The 23254-nt window shown below is 33.2% G+C and overlaps 3 protein-coding genes and 2 non-coding genes across 5 annotated transcripts; 4 read left to right on the top strand and 1 right to left on the bottom strand.

Moving 5' to 3' along the window:
• Positions 1-1549: 1549 nt before the first annotated feature.
• Positions 1550-3191, bottom strand: LOC116111232 (universal stress protein A-like protein). Its single transcript, XM_031397430.1, has 4 exons — positions 2918-3191; positions 2720-2829; positions 2523-2641; positions 1550-1726 (listed from the first exon to the last, which is right to left on the bottom strand). The coding sequence occupies exons 1-4, from the start codon at positions 3093-3095 to the stop codon at positions 1630-1632; spliced, it is 504 nt and encodes a 167-aa protein (XP_031253290.1). The 5' UTR covers positions 3096-3191; the 3' UTR covers positions 1550-1629.
• Positions 3192-9532: 6341 nt separating this feature from the next.
• LOC116111223 (GTP-binding protein SAR1B) lies at positions 9533-11208 on the top strand. Its single transcript, XM_031397423.1, has 3 exons — positions 9533-9803; positions 9909-10040; positions 10772-11208. The coding sequence occupies exons 1-3, from the start codon at positions 9675-9677 to the stop codon at positions 11090-11092; spliced, it is 582 nt and encodes a 193-aa protein (XP_031253283.1). The 5' UTR covers positions 9533-9674; the 3' UTR covers positions 11093-11208.
• Positions 10353-10479, top strand: LOC116111247. Its single transcript, XR_004125031.1, has one exon. It is a non-coding gene; the product is annotated as a small nucleolar RNA snoR83 (small nucleolar RNA).
• A 1506-nt stretch (positions 11209-12714) lies between the features above and the next one.
• On the top strand, positions 12715-12787 carry TRNAA-AGC. Its single transcript has one exon. It is a non-coding gene; the product is annotated as a tRNA-Ala (tRNA).
• A 329-nt stretch (positions 12788-13116) lies between these two features.
• LOC116111215 lies at positions 13117-13847 on the top strand. The gene is made up of 3 exons (XM_031397408.1): positions 13117-13202; positions 13295-13359; positions 13455-13847. Exons 1-3 carry the CDS (start codon positions 13121-13123, stop codon positions 13800-13802), a joined length of 495 nt encoding a protein of 164 aa, XP_031253268.1. The 5' UTR covers positions 13117-13120; the 3' UTR covers positions 13803-13847.
• Positions 13848-23254: the final 9407 nt, after the last annotated feature.

Here is a 23254-nt window from a genome sequence, read left to right as displayed (position 1 = left end):
GGGAGTATCATTCCCAAAAAATGAGTTTTTGGGTATTTTAACTGTTTAACTTTTTGGGAATACTAAAAGTAGTATTCCAAAAACTGAAAAAAGGCAGACGAGATCACTAAATTTCTGACTAAAAACGGGCCCTATGACAAGAATTTTTTTTTTTTTTTTAGTGGGATGGTAAGTTTGAAAAGACAAATTGCCTATCTTTTCTTTCATCTCGGGCAAAATACAATTGGGAACTCAAACTTTTGTACTAGGATGATAGTTTTGAAAAGACAGATTGCTTATCTTTTCTTTCATCTCGGGTGAAATACGAGGGGAGATTTTTGTACCGTATCTTAATATTTTTAATATTTGAAAACGTATTTAGTATAAATTTAAGTACTATAAAATATAAAAGACTGTGATAACAATTTTTACTTATTTTGTAATTTTACTCTAATTTTTAAGATTATATATAAACTCTATGGTTACTTTTGGTCGCATTAGGATAAATCTGACCCCTTCCTCTATTACCACCCACGTATATTAAATATTTTAAGAAATGAATATCTTTATCAGTCGTGAGGTTCGAGGAAAGAATAGGAAAAATGATATCACTAAATTTATGCCCAAACACGGGCCCTATGACAAGAAATTTTTTTTTTTAGTGGGACAGTAATTTTGAAAAGACAAATTGCCTATCTTTTCTTTCATCTCGGGCAAAATACGATTGGGAACTCAAACTTTTGTACTATGATGATAGTTTTGAAAAGACATACTGTTTATCTTTTCTTTCATCTGAAGCGAAATACGAGGGGGGACTTTTGTACTGTATCTTAATATTTTTAATATTCGAAAATGTGTTTAGTATAAATTTAAATACTATAAAACATAAAAGACCGTGATAACAATTTTTACTTATTTTCTAATTTTACTCTAATTTTTAAGATTATATATAAACTCTATGGTTACTTTTGGTCCCATTAGGATAAATCTGACCTCTTCCTCTGTTACCACCCATGTATATTAGATATTTTAAGAAGTGAATATATTTATCAGTTGTAGGGTCCTAGGAAAGAATAGAAAAAATGATATCACTAAATTTCTACCCAAACACGGGCCCTATGATAAGATTTTTTTCTTTTTTAGTGAGATGGTAATTTTGAAAAGACAAATTACCTATCTTTTCTTTCATCTCGAGCAAAATACGATTGGGGACTTAAATTTTTGTACTAGGACGATAGTTTTGAAAAGATAGATTGCTTATCTTTTCTTTCATCTGTTGCAAAATATGAGGGGGGACTTTTGTACTGTATCTTTAATATTTTTAATATTTGAAAACATGTTTAGTATAAATTTAAATACTATAAAATATAAAAGACCGTGATAACAATTTTTAATTATTTTCTAATTTTACTCTAATTTTTAAGATTATATATGAAAATTGTTTTAAAACATTTTTATCAAACATATTTTCATGTTCTGGAAAACAAAAAAACAATATCAAAATTTTATAGCAAACGGTCCATAAAATTTTTATAATTATAAAGATGTACATACACTTTATATATCTTAACACATTCATACATGTACACCACTACCAATTACATTAGAAATTTACAAAATAAAAACAAAAAACAAAAGCAAAATCAGATTTTATTTGCTTCCACCATTGGGTTTGGGCTTCTTCACAATCAGGACAGGACACTTGACATGCTGTGCACAATGATTGCTCACACTTCCCAAGAAAACTCTGTTTAATTAATTTCAATTCAATTATAATATGATTAAGAATGTTAAAAGAAGAATTTATGCTTGATTTGAGGCATAAATATACTTGGATGAAATATGAAAAATATATAATTGATTTGAAATAAAATATTATTTTAAAAAATATTAGAATAATAAACCAAACAGAGCACTGTTGGTCCGTTTAGTTTACTATTATAATGCTTTTGAGAATGATATTTTGAAAAAAATAAAATTAGGTTATCTTTACGAAAAAAATAATTATTAATATTTTGAGAATTGAATAAAGTTGAATTAGATTTTAAGAATATTGAAACAGATGCATTTTTTTATTTTTAGGATATGATAGTGCAATAGGATAGGCGATAATAGTGAAATATATTATTATCATAATCATTTTTAAACCTCCAAAATATATGGGGGGGTATTGATGAATTCCAATACCTTCGTGGTTTATATGATATTTCATTAAACCCCAAGGGGGTAAGACATATTGAAGAATATATGTGTCCCTCTAACCCCCCAAAATTAAACAAATATCAGAAAAACCCTTAAGATGTAAGAAATCACCATAACTTCTCCTCAAAATTGAAAAAATTATCACTTACTTCCTTTCACCGTGAAATCTATTGGTTAAAATGAACATGATCAAAGAGGTAAGTGATAATTTTATAAAATATGAGGGGGTGGTATGATGAATTCCAATACCTTTGTGGTTTTAGTGATATTCATTAAACCTCAAGGGGGTCAGATATTAAGCCACATGTATGTGTGATGATGTATGATTAAGAAGGACCCACCTCTTGATCCAACCGTAGCCATGGCTTCCCATCACTAACACATCAACGCCCAACTTCTCTACCGTCTCGCAAATCACGTCCCTTGGATCACCATTCTCTACTCTCGCCTCCACCTTAACCTGACCCAGGGGTAAATCCGTCAAAATAATGTTCCAAACTTTGAATGACATATATGATGAGACAAAATAATTACTCACATCACTGTTCTGTTCTCTACATATCTTCCGGGCTTTCTCTATCACACGATTGGCCACGTCATTACTGTACTTATTAATAGTGGCCATGATATCAGACGAAAACAAATACCCTGAAACACAACCAAAAATTACAAAACCACCACTGACAAGTAAAGAAATTGTCTACCAAAAAAACCCTCAAAATCTACTAAATATTACCTGTGCCATCTAGCGCAGTGTAGACAGCTCTTGGAGGCTTGGCATAGAGAAGTATAAGGGTATCCTTGGAATTTTTGGTAATTACGTTCTTGAGGCACCAAGTCAGAGCATACAAGCTCTCCTCACCTTCATCAATTGCCACAAGGATCCTCCGCTCTTTTGCTGCCACGTCTGCCATTGACCGAGAAGTAGTTTGATCGAACGGTTAGAAGTAGCTGAAGCAGAATTATATCTAGCTATGTGATTTTGAGTTATGAAAATTGGGAGAGAGAGTGAAGCAGAGGTGGGTATTTATAGAGTTGGGTAAACCCGTTGGCGGTTTGTGGGTTTGGACTTCCGGGTTTGGTGGTTTTTTATTAAGTAAACCCATGGGCCATAGACGTGGGGTCTCATTGTCATTGAATTGTTTGTTTATAGTTGGGAAAAGTCAAGATGGCCCTCTAAGTTTGTGACTTTGTTTTTAGATTAAATAATATTATATGAAGATAAGATGAAACTTACGTCAAGAGATAAAAGAATTTTCTTGTTTATAGATTCTTCGCTTAGTTTAAAATTGAAATGTGAATTTCAATCCTTGAATTTGCTTTCCGAGTTAGAAATTTACCAAATCTTTTGAAAATACCTTTATCTCTTTTGGTCGAATGACAGACGTTTTAACTATTAAGGTTAACTATATCTAGAAGTTTTGTATTTAAATGACCAAAGAGAAAATTATTATATTAATTTTTTTGTAATGAGATTTATGTCAAGAGGAGAGTTAGCGATTATTATATTTGCAATTGACGTTAACATCCCCCGTAATAGAATTATCTTACCATTGATGTGAAGTGAAATTTGTATCATTATTTATCAATGAATGATTTTTTTTATTTTTGAAATCCATAAAATATCTTTGAGAAGGACATTGGAGAAATCATTTGAAATTTGACAAGAATTTGTCAAATATATTTGTTATTAAAACAATGTTTCAACTATTTAACAGTAAATTTTCCTATCGAGTATGCTCATATGAGAAATCAAATCTGAGACCGTGCGTCCATCCATAATATCTCTAATTTGTTCTAACCTGCTCACGAATGGGTTCCTAAACCCTACACTTTTCTAGATGTATCCCAAAACATGATTAGGGTATCAAATAGAAGCTAATTTGAAAATTTTTATGTGTGTAGACGATTCTTTTAAAGTTACTAATTAATTGTATTTAATAAAGTAAAAGAGAATTTAAAGATTTTATCAACCACCATAGTGATTCAATAATATTAAACAAGTACAAATATACCTTGAGTGCTATTTGTGCTAGTATTAACTAATAAATTAATAGAATATGTTTAGAAAAATCAAGGCTTTTATCATTAAAGCATTGATAATGATGAATCTTTGGTTTTAAAAGTTGGAATTTATGTACTAGGGGGTCACGTGCCCCCCTAGTGGCTCAAAGGTAAAGAACAAAGCATCAAAGTTTTTTTTTTTTTTTTGTTTGTATTTGTTTTTATTTTTATTTCCCTCTCTTAAAGCATAAAAGTGTTTCATCAAAATTTTTCCTACCAATTAATTGGGATTTATTTTTATTCCTTGGACAAAAGCACGTTACACATTCAGAATAATATGGCAACCAACTTTAAGGTATCATGTTAATGAAAGTTGAAATGCATGGAGAATGCATGGAGACTGCTAGATATAGATAATATATATATATATATATATATGTATCAGTATTTTGTAAAAACTTTCAATAAAATTAAAAACAAGTAAGATATGACTTGTTACCTTAAGTTCTTAGTAACCTTAGAGACTTTTAATTTCAAGAGAAATTAAACAAAAGAATATTCAGATTAAGGTAAAAGAAGAATTAGGTCAAGAGAGACATTTAGAGATCTTATAATTTTTTTTATCTCTACACTAAAATTGATATATCATTTTCTTTATATATGTAGCATTGTAAACAATTTAATAGTTGTTTGAGACTTTCTTAAACAATTCCGTAATTGTTTTTTAATTGTAAATAATTTTATAATTGTTATAAAGTTATTAAACTTCTTTAAATAATAACATTGGATTAACATTTAATCACAATTAATAATTTAACCCTTAAATTGTTTATACGTTTACAATTACAACTCATTTTTAAATTCAATTTAATATAAAAAAAATGATTAATTATGAATTGGAATTCCAATTAGCAATTTAACTCTTAAATTATTCACAATAACTAATATAACTCTCAATTGAATCTAATTCAATGATAATAATATAAATAACTTTGTTATTCTTGATTGGTGTTAGCCAACCTTGGATAATCAACTCTCTTTGGCTATTTCTCCGTTCTCCTTAGTTTTTATGTGTGACCTTTTAGGTTCATTCCGGCCTAGCCTTGTGCCCAATATCATATTCTATTCCGATATGTTTCGTCATAACTCTTTATGACCAAAATTCCCACCGATTATGATATGCATCTAGCAATGCTCCATAACCCTTAAGTCATAATAAAGATATACTCTAACGAATCTTTTTATAATCATACGCGCTATGCAATCCAATATTTCCATTGTCTAATCCCAATTAAGAATGGATTCATGGTATGTCAAAATTCTTATTTTAATTTTATATCAAATTGACAATCAATGCATACAGAACGTGTTACCATGAAACAACCTTTCAGATAACATTTTATATACCTTGAGTGCTATTTGTGCTAATATGAGCATATCAATTTAATTACCTAATAAATTAATAGAATATGTTTAGAAAAATCAAGGCTTAATTATCAATTAAAGCATTGATAATGATGAGTCTTTGGTTTTAAAACTTGGAATTTATGTACTAGAGAGGGTCATGTGCCCCCCTAGTGGCTCAAAAGGTGAAGCACAAAGCATCAAAGTGTTTTTTTGTATTTGTTTTTATTTTTATTTCCCTCTCAATTAAAGCATTGAATTTTTTGTTTTTTCAATTTCATCAAAAGATATTTTCCTACCCATATTAATTGGGATTTATTTTATTCCTATGACAAAAGCAACGTTACACATTTTGAATAATATGGCGACCAACTTTAAGGTATCATGTTAATGAAAGTTGGAATGCATAAAGAATGATGTATGTGATATTATAATATATATATTAGTATTTTGTAAAAAATTTCAATCAAATTGAAAACGAGAAAGGTATGACTTGTTACCTTAAGTCCTTAGCAACCTTGGAGACTTTTAATTTCAAGAGAAATTAAATAAAAGAGTATCCATATTAAGGTAAAAGAAGAATTAGGCCAAAAGAGATATTTAGGGTTCTTAGAAATTTTTTCATATCTACACTAAAATCGGTATATCATTTTCTTTATATATATAGCATTATAAACAATTCAATAATTGTTTTGGATATTCTTAAACAATTCCATAATTGTTTTTGAATTGTAAATAATTATATAATTATTATGAAGTTATTAAACTTCTTTAAATAATAACATTGGATTAACATTTAATCATAATTAATAATTTAACTTTTAAATTGTTTACATAACAATTTAACCATTAAATTGTTTATACTTTTACAATTACAACTCATTGTTAAATTCAATTTAATATAAAGAAAATGATTAATTATGAATTAGAATTCCATTTAATTCTAATTAGCAATTTAACTCTTAAGGGGCGTTTGGTTGGAGGTTATGTGAGATTACTGCCTTACTAGGGTTAAATCATCTTATATTACTTGATTACTATGTTTGGTTTGTCAAGTAATATAAGATTCTGGTAATCTTCAAATATCAATAGTGACTATTGTTGGTAATATTGGAAGTAATCTGATTACGTCCATTTTCTTAGGTATTGTAAGATTACTTATGTAATCTTTTTTTTTTTTTTTTTTTTTACAATTCTGTCCCTCATTAATCAAATTTTAGGACAATAATGCCCTTATTTTAAAATTTATTTACATGAATCTTGCTTTTACCATTTCACCCCATTTAATTAACTTTTTGGACAAAATTACCCTTGAAATCAAAACAAATTTCAACTTACCCAAGCCACCACCCCCACCCACCTACTGCCACCTGCCCCTAGCCAAACCACCGCCTGTCGACAAAAGTCACCTGGAGTCATCGTGAGCAGCCTACCATGACCGAGAGGCCCCGAAATGGCCGTTTCTGGCCATATTAATGGCCGAAAAGGCCATATCGGGAGCAAATCTGGCCGGAAATGGCCAAAATAGATCTGGCCTGATATGACCGTTTTGGGCCATCAATATGGTCATAAACGGCCATATCAGAGCTTCGTGGTCACGGTGAGCTACTCACGGCGACTTTCAGAAACTTTCGGTGGTGGTGGCAAGCGGCGGCAGGGCGTGAGGATGATTTTGTCATAAATTAAAGTTTTATATAAGCGAGGGTGTTTTAGCTAAATCTGAAATATTGGGGGTTAAATAAAATTATTTAAAAATTAATAATAAAAATAATATTATATTAATATTTAAAAATAGGGCAATTTAGTAATTTAAATAACATACCTACCAATTTATTTCTCCTAACCAAACATATTGATATAATATACCCACCAACTAACCAAACATATTTTCCTAAAGATTCTTAGTAATCTTCAAGGTAATATAAGATTCCAGTAATCCAACATTTCTTGAACCAAACGACCTCTTAAATTATTCTTAATAACTAATATAACCCTCTATTGAATCTAATTTAATGATAATAATATAAATAACTTTATTACTCTTAGTAGGTGTTAGCTAACCTTGGATAATCAACTTTCTTTGACTATTTTCCCATTCTCCTTAGTTTTTATGTGTGACCTTTTAGGTTCATTGTGGCCTAGCCTTGTGCCTAATATCATATTCTATTCCAATATGTTTCGTCTTGACTCTTTGTGACCGAAACTCCCACCGATTATGGTGGGCATCTAGCAATGCTCCATAACCCCTAAGTTACAATGAAGATATACTCCAACGAACTCTTTTATAATCATACGCGCTGTGTAATCAAATCTTTCTGTTGTCTAATCCCAATTAAGCATGGATTCATGGTATGTCAAAATCCTTGTTTTAATTTTATATCAAATTGACAATCAATGCATACGGAACATGTTACCATGAAACAACCTTTCAGGTAACATTTTATATACCCCAGCCGGAGATTTCCTTTTTCCAATTTATATTGACATTTGTCTAGGAATTTGATATTAATCTACGCCAAGTCAACGGATCCCATCTTGACTATCACTTGTCTTCACACATAAACAACACATGGCCAAATCGGCTTATTAACATATTACATGATTAACCTCCTGTTTATACACCATATGAACTATATGCGTTTATGTATAATCCAATCGTGGTATCTCCGGTCTAAAGATTAATAATACACTAGTACAATCTTATGATGCATCATTGATTACATTTTAAATGTCTATGTGATTTATCAAAAATGACCATAGTCGATAAACAATTCACTAACCGCTTATCCATGCTAATGCCATAGTGATACAACTTTTATAATCACCCATACTAATACCATCACATGATATTCAACGGAGACATTTAACATGCCTACTATGTAATATTATTGCCCAATTAATATTACTTATGTAGGGAATACTTTGATGATTTTGATATTCTAAAGATTTGTATCATCCGGACATTTCACATGTAATACATATATATAAATGAAGTAATAAACTACATGAACACTTTCTTTTATTAATAAGATAAAAATGTATATACAAAATATATACATTAACATATATATACAAAATATAATACTTTGGAAGTGACGACATGATTGGTTCCTCCAACATACACTAATATTTAATGCATGTGATACATAATTACCATGTTATTTGCTTGTTTTTTTGTGCATATAATCCATGAAAAGAAGACTTTTTTCGATGTTTCATTTTTTTTTTTTTTTTAAACCAAAGTCATATATGAAATTTTTTTTGACATTTCAACATTATCGGTCTATTTGTCCATCATTCATATGTAAATGTTATGTATAAAACATGTTATTCGTGTAAGAAATTGTGTGCAACAACCCAATTGAGTTCTATATCACTAAATTAAAGTTTGTTAATTATACGTAATATATGTCGAGTAATTGATATCAAAGGAAAAATCAAGCAGTAATGGAGGGAACGTGAAGAAAGTCGTCGAATATGAGGAGTTACCTAATTGGAAATTGGTAACTACGGAGTTCGTTTGAAAATTAGACATTTTTTACTGATCGAGTTTTAAAGGGGAATTTTATCTAATGTAATATGAAATATCGCTATACAATTCGAAAAAACATTTTACAATAAATTAAATATTGGAATCTCAATTATGGACAAATTAAAGAATTTAAAAAGTTGTTAATGGTTAATCACATACCATCTAATTAAATATTGCCAACCACAAAACCAACAATCACACTACCATTTCCAAAAACAAACAAATTAATCAAAATAAATCTCAGCCGTCAAAAACTCTATCAACGGCTCAAGCTCACCCAATTACTCCAACTAACACCAAACACCAAATCCCAATTGGTCCAACAACACACACGCAGCTCGGCCAGTCAACACTTGCCACCTCAGCCACAGCACATACACGTGCCTCCATTTAAGCCCCTCCCTCTTTCTCTTTCTCAAATTTACAGGTTAAGTTAGGGTTAGGTTTTGCTGATTTTTACTCGTTTTTCTCTCTCAAAATTCCCCTGAATTCTCGTTTGGGGCTCTCCAATTTTTAGCCTTTTTGATAATTCACCGTTCAAGTTGAAGAACCCATGTTTTTGTTTGATTGGTTTTATGGGATTCTTGCTTCTCTCGGGCTATGGCAAAAAGAGGCTAAGATCTTGTTTCTTGGCCTCGATAATGCCGGTAAAACGACGCTGCTTCACATGTTGAAAGACGAGGTTTAATTTTTATTCCTTCCTTCATTTGGTTTTTATTTTTTTTATTTATATAAATAAATAATAATAATAATAATTATTATTTTTTGTCTTTTGGTGATGAATCAGAGATTAGTTCAGCATCAGCCAACTCAGTACCCAACATCAGAGGAGTTAAGTATTGGAAAAATCAAGTTTAAGGCTTTTGATTTAGGAGGTCATCAGATTGCTCGTAGAGTTTGGAAAGATTACTATGCCAAGGTTTCATGTCTTAATCTTTTAGTATTTTTTAGCTATTATAATTTGTGACATCCTAGAGTGCCGAGATGTAAATCCTTGTGAGGTTACTGGAATAATCTTTTTGATAACGTCATGTTGCGGTGACAGCTGATTGGTGGACGTTTCTGAGCCCACTACCCTGTTACGCTTTGAGTGTGAGAATTGTGAATTGTGTCAAATACCTCATTTGTGTGCATTATTTGTAACTGAAAATTGATGTGTGTTTGAAAATCGAAACTGTTTTAGGAAATGGTTTTTGTTGTCTAATTTGTGTGAGAATTTGCTGCCACCATGATCCCAGATGATAATATGTGTGATTATTCTGATGCATGCGAGATAAAGAGTAAATAATAATGGGAGTTCGCTGATAGCGCCTTTGTATTTTTTACAGGGTTTTCTAATTGTAACTGACCGACCATGTACTCTTACCATGCCATTTTATTAGATGTTTATGAAGATATGATGAATTGGAGTGGAAGCATGTGGTGATTTCCGTTTTTAGATTTTCTATTATGCCTTTTACTTTTTGAGTTTAGAATTTGCTTTCCCGTGATCAGTATTATGATGCATTCTTCCTAGCAAGTGATTATATTTATTAAGAAAACTACAGGTTCATATATACACAAATTTCCTTTTCAGCCGATATTTTTTTATGGCAAGCTTAGTAGGAGTAATGTACAACTAATATGAGACCTTTTTTTTTTTTCGTGAAGGTGGATGCGGTTGTCTACCTGGTAGATGCATACGACAAGGAGAGGTTTGCAGAGTCTAAAAGGGAGCTTGATGCTCTTCTCTCTGATGAGGCCTTGGCAAATGTTCCATTCCTTGTTTTGGGAAATAAGATTGATATTCCATATGCTGCCTCTGAAGATGAGTTGCGATATCACCTTGGCCTGACCAACTTCACCACTGGCAAGGGTAAGGTCAATTTGGGTGACTCAAATGTTCGCCCCCTTGAGGTATTCATGTGTAGCATTGTCCGCAAAATGGGTTATGGAGATGGATTCAAGTGGCTTTCTCAGTACATCAACTAGAAAAAAAGTAGAAAGTTAGAATTTGCTTTATTTTTACTTTTTTCTCTAAATGTTGTTACATACTGAATTGAGTGGGCACAATTTCTTTTGAAGTTAAAGATTCTCAATTTCCCTCATCTTTTCCCCTGTGAAACGAACAGACGTGCACCATTCATGCTATGATAAGAATGAGACTTGTTGGATTGATTGATCATTTGTCATGTTAATGAGAGCTATACTGCAAAGTACTTGAATTCATTGTTTTACTCCAGCTATAATATTACTTTTGTGTTCACGGTAACCAACACAGATATGTTTAGGTATGAACCTGGAAGTTGAAGCTTTTAGCTTGTTAAGTATGTGTTGCCTATTGCTTGTGCTAGTTTTAGAGTGGATAAGCAAAGGATAAGTCAACCCCATTGTTGGGTATCAATTCAATGAGATATCTTGTTCATTCTTTGATAAATGAGTGAGATAAAGATTAGCCCTGCTAAAGCCAACTAAATGCTGAATCTAATTTCTGCTGTGCCAGTCAAGGTCAGAGTTATTTTAATACATTGCTTATCTACTGTGTATGAGGCATACGAAGTTGTGAACAGACCTTATGCCAATCCTCCTAAGAAATGCTAGGTTGAAGATTTGACCTTTATGGGTGGGTAAAATGTCCTACATACTACACTAGATCCTCTCAGGAATATAATTAGTAGTTAATAAAAACTAAATTACAGGAGTAAAAGAACAATACCCAGAAGGCGTAATTTCTGATAATAAGGTTGGTTAATATGAAAAGAGGATCTGCATTCACCTTAACAACAATGGCATTAACAGATGATTACTGGTATATGCATGTAAAAGGGTTATTATTACCCAAACCTCAATAGACATCGAAATATATAAACCACTTCCTGGAAAAGAATCAAAACCCCATCTCGATGCTTAAAACTTTCTGATAATGGTAGGTATGATTTATATTTCATTATCTTTCAAGGATGGATAATAATAACCCGCATGTAAAATTCAATTGCTAATAACTGATCAGGTGACTTGAATTACACATACATTACATGAGAGTAAATTATTGCCTCTTTTCTGTGTGATTTAGCATTCATCTACATCACTGATTTATGACCATGAAGTAAACAAAACTTTTCGCCACACATCAATTGGTTAAGGCACAAGGAAGCTGATTGGCGGGATCCCTCACGGGTTGCACTGTCGACTGACCTTAATTTTCTGTAAAGAGTTCGAGTGTGAGCATGCTTATCGGGACCTGAAAGATGGTAAACTATGTCTGAGCGGGGTGAAGCCAGAGGAAACTCTGATGGAGGCCCACAGCGATACTGATGTCTAAATCGTTCATCTGACTTTGGTAAAGAAGCGAAAAACTAATCGAACCGTCTAGTAGTTGGTTCCCTTCGAAATTTCTTTTAGGATAGCTAGAGTCCACAGGCGAGTACTATCAGATAAAGCCAATGGATTAGAGGCATTAGGGGTGCAATGCCCTTGATCTATTCTTAAACTTTAAATAGGTAGAATGGTGCAGCTGCGGAATCAAGAGTTCCAAGTGGGTCATTTTGGTAGGTACGGTGATATGAGATGATCAACTAAAGCTATATATATTTTTTGATAGCCAGATAACAGAAGGGGATGTAGCTCAGATGGTAGAGCGCTCGCTTAGCATGCGAGAGGTACGGGGATCGATACCCCGCATCTCCATTTCATTTTCTTTTTTGCTTTCGCAGTCGACAACTTGTAGGTAGGTAGAAGCAAAATCTATTTGACAAAGACAGTCTTCAATATTCAAACACTTCAAATCGGAAAGTTATAAAACTACTACAAAGTTGGTCACTTACACACCAACTTCACTCCATTCATCTCCAACCATAATCTCACATCTGATCAGACTATCAACCAACTTTCTTTTCCATTCTAATCCATGCATTTGTCCTTATCTCTAAGTTTCCTTTTCTTTTCTTGAACCCTATTATATACGTAAGCTTTCACATTTGATTCATTTCTTTTCTCTTCAGTTCACCACCCACATCAGTAATGGCATTCTTGATTTTCCCAAAGAGAAAACTATTCATCTTAACATCCATTTCCATAGCCATACTTAGCTGCTGCCACTCAGGTCATTCATCCTTCTCTTTGTTTTTATCATTACCCTGTTCTTGATTTTCTCCATATGGTTGATTTTACAGATATAAATACATGAACATGCAGGATATGCAGATGAAAACCCAGCTGAACGGGTTGCACAAGCCTTGTGGTGTTTCAACAATAGATTTGTAAGTTAATAAAATAGCAGTTTGTTCCGGACAGATAATTCTTGTTTTGCATTTTTTGTATCTTTTTTACATGGTTTTAACTGGATGATACACAGATTTACAGTGGTTGTGATGAGGCATATAGATTGAACGAGAGTGGAATCTTAAATGTGCCTTTTGAAGCTACTGATTCCTTCTGTCGTGGACCTTGCTTAGCTGAAACACATTATGTGCTGAATTGTGTTGATAGAGTATTATCAAACTTCATCTTCTCCAATAAGGCCACTGTTCGCGACATCAGAACCGCTGTCAATATGGGTTGCAGCTACAGCACCCAAAGAGGCAACTTCAACTGGGCAAGGTATATTCAAGGAGTGACAGGCAGTGCACAGAAAGTTGCAAATTTCAACACCTTCAATGCCGCCTTTGCAATACTTGCAGGGACTTGTTTCTTGATGTTATAACTTTCTGTAATGTTAAAAATACGCCTGAGACTGGTTTATGTGATGATAAAATATAAAAAAATATGCAGACAAATCCGTTTTTCTTCTTCTGTGTACATATTACTCTTGTTTAATTAAGCATAATCTTAACATTATGATCATGAAACTGTATATTAACTGAAGGGGCTTTAAACATAACAACTGTTGGCAAACATATTCAGAACCTATTTGATTTAGATCTTATTTTATATTATTTCTGTGCTTTGCAAACGTCAAAAGCTCCTTCAGAACAGAGTCTTTTCATTTTCCCACGTTCACTTTCACGGGTTCTTCCTTCTTCACATTCACGGATTCTTCAGTCTTTGGATTGTATATCACAGCAGCGTAGAAGCAACAGCTTGAGCACTTCATTCTTGTTGATCACCTCTGCCTTCACAAATCTTCTTTCTTCGCAATGTCCACCTGAACAAGTGTAGTTTTCATCTTTGGTGAGAACGACAACTTGAATAGCTTCCACAAATTTTCCTCTCCATCTTCTTGATCTGCTTCTTTAATCAATTGACAGCTTTCTTGAGAACTGATGAGTATGTTAGAGGAATGTCGAGTATTTATAGGAGAGGCTGTTGATGCAGTGATATTTTTCTGGAAATTCAATTGAATTTCAGTTAGGAGTTTGAAGTGTTTTTGGCGCCAAAAAGTCCCCTGTTTTTGCCTTGCATTCTTCCGTGTGAGAACTGCTGAAGTTGATATGTTTTGTTGATGATTTTAGGTGTATCAGCTGCGATTAAGGCTATATTAATTGTAAGCTTTGGTTTTAAATTTCAAATTTGTAAATTCTCTGAAAAGTTGGTGTAACAGTGGACTGTTTTGTTGTATAAATTTGTAATGTAATGCATGAAATCATAACTTCTCTCTATTTCAGTTTCTCTCTCTTCCTTTCCTTTGAATTCTCCGGCCAAAACACACAGAGGCAATGAGGCTGGTGGTATTCTTCTTCATTTAAGTTTGATGAACCCGAGAGCTTTATGTGCCTCTCCAAATCATGAGTGCCATGCATGTGCCTCGAAAGTGCACAAATCATGAATTATTAATCCTACCATTTGATCTTCTAGCTGCCTACTACTATCTAGTTAACAACATTGGTACTAAAGAGTAAACGACTTTTTCCCACTCAAAGGTCTGGCTTATATTTCGTTACTACCTAAAGCTAATTCCGTCAATTCCGATGGCAAATTTCTCTCGTTATCGCTATTTGAACCTCCGTTCTCTTTCTACAAAATCTCTCTCACTTGACACTTAATATCTAATTGATTGTTGGCCATCGCAAAGTTAAGGTTTCTGTTTTAGTTGATTTTCGACGGCAATATTCAATCATTTACTATTATGATCCATCAACCTTCAATCTACAAAAGCTTCTTACCGTGGCTCCTAGTAACTTGTAGAATGTTGGTTGGAAAATGAAGTGTGTTTGGATATTAATGGAATATAAACATTGGTAGAAAGTGGTATTTTGAAACTTTTTGAATGAGAAATGTCAGTAAGGCAAACCTTGGGTGGGAAAAAGCCCTTTAGTCTTCTAAATACATGGAAAACTTGCTGCTTTATCTTTTCTTTGATTATTGAAGTTTAGACCATGTTAAAAACTCGCCTTGGCTCGGTCGGTTTAACTGGTTGAACAGGGAACTGATGATCGAGTTGGGTCGATTCGACTAAAAAACCGAAAATTTCAAATGACCCAATTTGAACTCCAGTTGGACCGATTTTTTGTTACGATCCACCGGTCCAACCGATTTGACCTAATGGTTGAACCGCTTTTTTATTATTTTATTATTTTTTTATATGTCATGTTGATGTTAGAATGATGTCATCACGCTGACATCAACATGATGACATCACGGTTCGACTTAGTGGTTGAACTGGTTCGACTGGTCAACTCGTGACCTAACCAGGTCACTCCCCAGATCGGTTTTTAAAACCTTGGTTTAGACACATGTTTAATAATCCCCTCACGATGCCGAAGATCATGAACATTCTTCCAAATAAAAACTTCGATATACCATTTTTAATTACAGTACTTGTCATGTCATTCAGCTGTGCTTTGCAACGAGTTTGTGGCAATGTTCTTCGCCTTTGTAAGATAGCTGGTCCTCTTCAAAGTAAGTTCCACCCTAAAGCTTATACCCATGCATAAAGAAGAATTATGTACTCATACATATGTATGAAGATTAAACACAGAAATCAATCAGTAAGTTACTTCGGGGATTTAAAAATTCTGCAGAAAGCATAAGGCTTGTGGTGCAATGATCATATTCTGTTTCATTTAGAGTTACATCTATTTGGGTATTTAAAGAACCCCCAGATTCAGAATATTCATTCAAAGTTTGACATATAATATGGATGTTATGGCATAAAGATGGGTCCTATTTGGATAGATTATTTCAGGGATTGAGAATGCTAATTAAGAATTGCTCTAAATTAATATACTCGGGTTCAAATACCAATGTATTCGCTGTTTGCTTATGTTTTCGTAAAATTCTGAAAACTAGAAAACACGAGTTTTCTTGAAACCTCTTGTTCATATCTCACATTAAAGTACTATTCGATAATGTCTATTTAGCAATCCTCCATTAACCAGAGCGAGCATTCAAATATCTTTTCTACATTCATTTGCGAAGGTACTCATAATAGGTCTTCCCACCTTGCAAATAAGGCAATTCTGTCTAGGCAAATTTTTTGAAATGATACCTTTATTTCCATGTCTTCCGCTATTTTATCACCTACTTTAGGCTGCACATTAACTTCTTCAGAACTACTGTTTCCTGGAGTTTAAAGTGTCATAAATTGCCACTGTTTGAGATATTAAACTGCTCTCAATATGCTTAGCTACACCGCCCGAGGTACAAGCATGTCAATTATAAACATTTTCTCAACTTTCTCATACTAGAACATACGAAGATAATTAACGATATATGTTAATATTTGAGTAGGCAAAAATACTGACAGTTTATATTATGCAGAGAATGCATTTTCCTTCTTCAGCATAACATATTACTCATGTTTGATTAACTCTTAATAGTTGTTTCAATCTTGAAATTGTATATTAATTGAAAGGGCTTTACCACACAGCTGTAGGCAAGCATATTAAAAACCAAATTCAAAATGACAGTAAGGAAACATATTCAGATGTCATTTTATGTTATTTTCTTTGTGCGATAAAACTTCAAGCTCTTTCAGAGCACAATCTTTCAATTTGCCAAATTCACTTTCACATTTGTTCAACCTTCTTCACACTCACAGTTTTCCTCCATCACAGCAGGTTTAGAAGCAGCAGCCTGAGCAGCTTCATTCTTGGTGATCACCTCGGCTTCACAAATTCTTCTTTCTTTGAAACTTTCCCCTGAACAGGTGTAGTTTGCATCTTTGGTGTAGAACCACAACTTGAATAGCTACTTCCACAACAACTCTTCCTCTCCATCTTCTTAATCTGCTTCTTTAATTACTCGGCAACTTTCTTGAGAACTAATGAGAATATTAGAAGGGAATGTTGAGTACTTATAGGAGAGGAAATGAAGTTGGTGGTATTCTTCTTTATTTAAAGTTTGATGAAGAACCCCATGAGCCAATTATATAATGAGTGCCATGCATGTACCTCGAAAGCGCACAAATTAATTATATCAATCCTAAACTTTTGATCTTCTAGCTACCTACATAAACTATTATTTCCATTATTCAACATTGGTATTCTAAAAAGCAAGGAAACATTTGCTCATTCTGAAGATTATGGACATTCACCATTTTTAAGAGTATTTGTCATGTCATGTCCTTCTATGATGAAAATTTTCTTCGATTTTAATATTACATGTAAGATAGCTGGTTCTCTTCCCCTTTAAGTTTAGTATGCATGCAAGATTAAAACATAGTAATTAATGAATGAATAACTTCAGGGACTTGAAAATTCTGCACAAAGATGATATAAAATAAGTTCTGCAGAAGAATTGGTATGGCTGTAACATCATTAATATGCTAATGCTGCTTCTGCACTGACCATTATTACAACGATTCGGTTGCTTATAATGGTTGATTATACTGTACAATATACATAGCATCATTGTATGAGGGGACTTCCAACAAAACCAGATTGAGGAACTAATTGAACGAAATAGAGAAGCAACAGGAACAAAATAATAACAGTTAAACAAAACAAACAGTAAACAAATAATGTAATACGCGCGATTTACCCTGGTTCACCCAAAGAAGGCTACGTCCAGCTGAGTCAATATTATTGCAATATGTCTCACTTCTCTCGTTTACAATGAATGAATTGTTCTCTCTCCCATAACAAGAGAAAAGTATGTTTATATACTAGGTTTAAGAGATTAAACCTAGTTTTACAAGAATTCCTATTAATGCTGAAGTAGTCGACAACTCCAACACTAATTACTCAAACTGACAGGGAAATTATATAATTAACTTTAGCAGCAGACATTTCCATGCTTAATCTCAACGCCTAGCACCACAACGAATAGTTTTGGCAGGTGATTCTCCCATCTTCGGTGTTGCAATGCATTTAAATGTTAACACAGAGGATTGCTTCTTCTGTGTGCAAGCTTTTGAAACAGTTGACATGACACATACGTTTGCTTCTTTGGTGTTGAAGCTCTTGAAAATTTTGGCACACAGCTTCTTCTACAAAAACATTTTTTACCCATCTCTTCTACTTATTTTCTTCATAATTTGATGAATCAATATGGGGATTGCTATAAGTCTACCATGCATGTTAACTTCATGCATTTTATCACTCTGTAAATGATACATATATGGCATGAAGGATCGTCTTAAGTACCAACTGCTATAAATTCCTTGAGTTTTAAGAGTTTCATCCAATGTCTTAAGATTTGTACGTTTTGTTATATGATGATTGAATTTCATATAACAAACTCCGTTAACAAGTTTCTGTACAAAGATTGATATTGTATTTCTCTCATCAGTTCTTCATTATACCAACGCTATTTTGTATGATTATAATTATAGAGTAGAGAGATTAATCAAAACATAGTAATACATATATTTCTTGAAGGAGCTTTAAACATAACTGTAGGAAAGTAATAAAACCATCAGAAACCATATTAAGAAACTAATTCAATCTTATTTTAAATTATTTCTACGTAATAAAAACGTCAAGCTCCTTCACAACACAATCTTTCAGTTTCCCACATTCACTTTCACAGGTTCTTCCTTTTTTATCTCAGTCTTCGGAGTTGCCTCCACGGCAGGTTTAGAAGCAACAGCCTGAGCAGGTTCATTCTTGGCGATCACCTCCGGCTTTACATCTTCTTTTTTTGGAATGTTCACCTGAACTGGTGTACTCTGCATCTTTGGGGTACAGGCACGACTTGAATAGCTACTTCCACCACAACCACAAGAACAGCTCAATCTATCCATTTTCTTATGCTTTTGTTGACAACTTACTTCAGAATTGATGAAAATTTGAGAAGGGAATGTTGAGTATTTATAGGAGAGCCAACGAGGCTTGTGGTATTCTTCTTCATTTAAAGTTTGATGAACCACGAGTCAATTATTCCTCAAAGTGTGTGTTCATGTACCTCGGAAGTGTACAAATGTATTATATTAATCCTAAACAGTTGATCTTCTAGCTTCCTTGATAGATTATTATTTCCATTATTCAACATTGAAGTTCTTCATTTAAACCAATCAATACTTGCTGAAACTAAAACTTGATATATATATAAGTTCAGAATAAGACTAAAAAAATTCAACAGTTTCTTTATGCGAGGATTAATGCTTATGGAAGGTGTTCTTTAATACATTAAGGTCATAATACTTTATGAAAAAAAAATGCTAATTCTTCTTCTACTTTGACTGCTTAAGCTGTTGATGTTAGACTATGAGTCTGTTTATGTGCTTCTTCATTAAATTTATTAAAGACAGATTAATGGTTCCTGCTCAATGTATATGTACGTATACTATTAAAAAGCGTGACTATTCAAATTCTGTACGGTGAATGGACCTCCCATATTTCCAATGTATTTGAAGTGCAAGAATCTTCAAAGTCACAGGTCTCTTGGCCTGGTTAGATCCCAATTATTGTGTGATTTAGCTTTTTTAGCCTTATAGTTAAGATTGATAAGAAAAATAAGGAGGTAAGTATATTTTCATCTGTGTATGGACAAATATCTTTCGAGCACAGGTTTAAGTTCGACTTCAATGGGAAAAAAAAGGAGCACCTTAAAACGTATCTTCACAAACCAAGAACTACGAGATCGCTTCTTTCATTTCATTCTGGGGTGACCGGGTTCGTACCAATTGAGCCTAGATGGAAATACGTCGCATATGTTAGCTTCTACTTCTTTTCTTCATAATTTGATAAATCAATTTTGGGATTGCAATCAGTCTACCATGCATGTTTACTTCACTTTTGAATTCTTCTCTGAAAATAACACTAGTAAGTCTAGTATACTGATATTTTATAATTTTTCTATAATAACATTGCAAATATGGAAGAGATTTACCATAAGATTGATTATCCATAATATATAATTACTATGTATATTAATCAAAGCACACACCTGAAGGGGCGTTAAACATAATTGTTATTATCAGATCTTATTCTATATTATTAATTTTTGCCGATTAAGAACACTATCTTTCATTTTCCCACGTTCACTTTCACAGGTTCTTCCTTCTTAACAGTACTTAAAGATTCTTGCTTCTCCTCAGTCTTCGGAGCTGCCACCAGAGGAGGTAGAGAAGTACGTAGCAGCCTGAGCAGCTTCGTTCTTGGTGATCACCTCCGCCATGACAATTCGCATCTTCTTCTTTCTTTGGAACAGGTGTACTCTGCATCTTTGGTGTGGAGTAACAACTTGAAAAGCTACTTCCACAAAAGCTCCTTCTCTCCATCTCCTCCTGCTTTTGTTGACAACTTTCTTGAGAATTGATGAAAATTTTAGAAGGGAATGTTAAGTATTTTTAGGAGAGGCAATGACGCTGGTGGTATTCTTCTTCATTGAAAGATTGATGAACCTCAAAGTGTGTGTGCCTCCAAACTAATTAATGAGTGCCATGAACCTAGCTCGTAAGTGCACAAATTAATGTATCCTGACTAAACATTTGGTCTTCTAATTGCCTACATAAATTATTTCCATTATTCAACCTTGAAGTTCTTCTTTTAAACCAACCAATACTTGCTGAAGGTCATGAACAATCTTCGCAGTGCAGCATTTTTTAGAGTGCTATTGTGTCATTTAGCTCTCCTTTTTATTGGCCTTCTATGGTGAAAACCAACATAGATTCATAGCTAAGAATTGTAAGTTCAGTATAACAGTATAATACTGAAGAAATTCAGCAGTTTTTGTATGGATGTACTAATTTTTTAATTCTTATGGCTTGTTGGTTTCAAAGCAGAATTTGAAGAAGTTGTCACATTTGGTTTCACCACTAGGTGTTGCAGCTCCTGAAAAAACTGGCACAGCTCTTGAAAAATTGACACATTTTTTGGCTTCTTTGGATCCCACTTCTAAGATGGACTCTTGATGACCCTAACTCTTGATTCCTGGGATTCTGAGTAGCAGAGCAAATGTTTTCAAAAGGGTCTTTTTTTTTGGTTAGATTGCAGTAACATGGATCACTATATATTAAAAAAAATGGTCCTAATTAATCAACTTAAAAATATGGAAATTATTCTCCAATAGATTTACTCCAATAAGGAATCATTGGTTTAAAAATTGAAAATTTTCGTCTGTTTTTTCAGTTAGTAAAAAGGTAGACAAGTAAAAGGTGCTTTTATATTGACTTTAATAAGATGGAAATAGTGTTATGAAACTCGGACAGGACCGGCCGGTTGGACTGTCCGACCGAGTTTTGGACATAACTTCGGTTCAATAAATAATAAAACCCGAGATTTAGCAATGGACCAATTTGGACTACGTTGGACCGGCGTAACAGTGTCAGACCGTTGGACCGGCATAACAATGTTAGACTATCGGTGCAACCGGCCCGGATGAAAAACCGATCCACTAAATATGCCGGTGCGTTTGGTTTAGGGAATGTTGTATTACTAGGAATATTATATTAAGAGAAAAATAAATTTCTTTGAAGATTACTGGGAATGTTATATTAAATATATTCGGTTAGATTGAAATAAATTGGTGGGTATGTTATAGATTACTGAATTGCCCTTCTATTTTAATATTATTATTATATTGTTATTTATATTATTATTTAAATTATTATTTCAACCTCGTATATTTAAGAATTTAGCAAAAACACCCCTATAATAAAAGTTTGAAAATTAACAAAAAGACCCCAACCACCCAAGCCACTGCCGGCTATCGGCTACCACCTCGGTCGTCGATGGCCGTGGCCAGAACGACGCACAACTGGCCAGTCGTGTGCCGATCTGGCTGTTTTCGACTAGATCTCTGGCTAGAAACAGTTAGATCCATAAATATGGCCAGAAACGGCCATGGCTAGATCGACACACGGTCAACTAGATCCGACTCATGCGTTGTTACAGTGCCCACGGCCGGCGGTGGTGGCCAGATCTGGCCGCCAATCTTGGGTAATTGTTTTTAAGTTCAAGGGTACTTATGTCCTAAGAATTTTGTATATAAGGATAAAATAGTTTATGAATATTTTTTTAAATTGTTTTCAAAACAAGAATTTAATAGTTAGGGGCAAAATTGTAATAAAATTGGAAAATTTTTATATCTCTAATCAGTGTACACAATCAATAATAAGTAATTGATAATTATTCTGGAAAGAGTGTGCCTAGTTCTATTATGAGAGAATGACATTTTCCCACCGTCAAGTTTCAAAATCACTATTAGTGTTTTCTATCAATATTTGATTGAAAGATAAAAATACCCTTAAATGTTATGAGAGAGAGAGAGAGGGAAGTTTTATTATATATAATAAAAGTAAGAAGTTAGCTAGCTTGGGCGGGATTACTGGAGGTCAAACCCAAATCAGCAGGGTCGAACCACCCTTACTATTGTGTTAGACCAAATAACCGAGCCACTATTTTTGGTTCTTATCAACAACCAAACCCACCCATTTTTTTTTTTTTTTCTTTTTTTTTTTTAAGAAGACGCAGAATTGTCAGCGCTTAAAAATCAAGCCTTTATTTTAGAATTAGAATAGGAAGTTTGTATTAAATAGTCTTAAGTGAGGAGAGAGTGATAGTCCACTTTAGAGTTGTTCTTTGTTTGACCACCTTTTTTTTAATTTATCTCTTTAAAATTATTATTTTAATTTGCAGATCACTGTACATTTTTTTTATTTTTAGTTTCTCTCTCTTTCGTCAGCCAACGAAACTGAAGCAGAGAGAGAGAGAGTAGGTAGAGAGAAACAGAGAAAAGAAGAGAACAGAAGCAAAAGATAGCACATAGACTGGTCAACAACAAGTTTTTTTCGAGGAAGAAGAAGAAATTTAGGAGATATATAAATAATGG

The sequence above is a fragment of the Pistacia vera genome, unplaced genomic scaffold (assembly GCF_008641045.1).
Source record: "Pistacia vera cultivar Batoury unplaced genomic scaffold, PisVer_v2 Contig63, whole genome shotgun sequence".
Lineage (NCBI taxonomy): Eukaryota > Viridiplantae > Streptophyta > Magnoliopsida > Sapindales > Anacardiaceae > Pistacia > Pistacia vera.
Note: the sequence above shows the minus strand (reverse complement) of the source record. Positions and strands in the feature narration are given on the sequence as shown.

What these genes read in the sequence shown, in the direction of transcription:
- LOC116111232 (XM_031397430.1), bottom strand. Translation starts at nt 3,095, where the DNA reads ATGGCAGACGTGGCAGCAAAAGAGCGGAGGATCCTTGTGGCAATTGAT. An exon ending in GTAGAGAACAGAACAGTGAT is followed by an intron (nt 2,642 to 2,719) that starts GTGAGTAATTAT and finishes CCCCTGGGTCAG; the next exon opens with GTTAAGGTGGAGGCGAGAGT. An exon ending in GGCTACGGTTGGATCAAGAG is followed by an intron (nt 1,727 to 2,522) that starts GTGGGTCCTTCT and finishes TTAATTAAACAG; the next exon opens with AGTTTTCTTGGGAAGTGTGA.
- LOC116111223 (XM_031397423.1), top strand. Translation starts at nt 9,675, where the DNA reads ATGTTTTTGTTTGATTGGTTTTATGGGATTCTTGCTTCTCTCGGGCTA. An exon ending in TTCACATGTTGAAAGACGAG is followed by an intron (nt 9,804 to 9,908) that starts GTTTAATTTTTA and finishes GTGATGAATCAG; the next exon opens with AGATTAGTTCAGCATCAGCC. An exon ending in GGAAAGATTACTATGCCAAG is followed by an intron (nt 10,041 to 10,771) that starts GTTTCATGTCTT and finishes TTTTTCGTGAAG; the next exon opens with GTGGATGCGGTTGTCTACCT.
- LOC116111215 (XM_031397408.1), top strand. Translation starts at nt 13,121, where the DNA reads ATGGCATTCTTGATTTTCCCAAAGAGAAAACTATTCATCTTAACATCC. An exon ending in ACTTAGCTGCTGCCACTCAG is followed by an intron (nt 13,203 to 13,294) that starts GTCATTCATCCT and finishes ATGAACATGCAG; the next exon opens with GATATGCAGATGAAAACCCA. An exon ending in GGTGTTTCAACAATAGATTT is followed by an intron (nt 13,360 to 13,454) that starts GTAAGTTAATAA and finishes GATGATACACAG; the next exon opens with ATTTACAGTGGTTGTGATGA.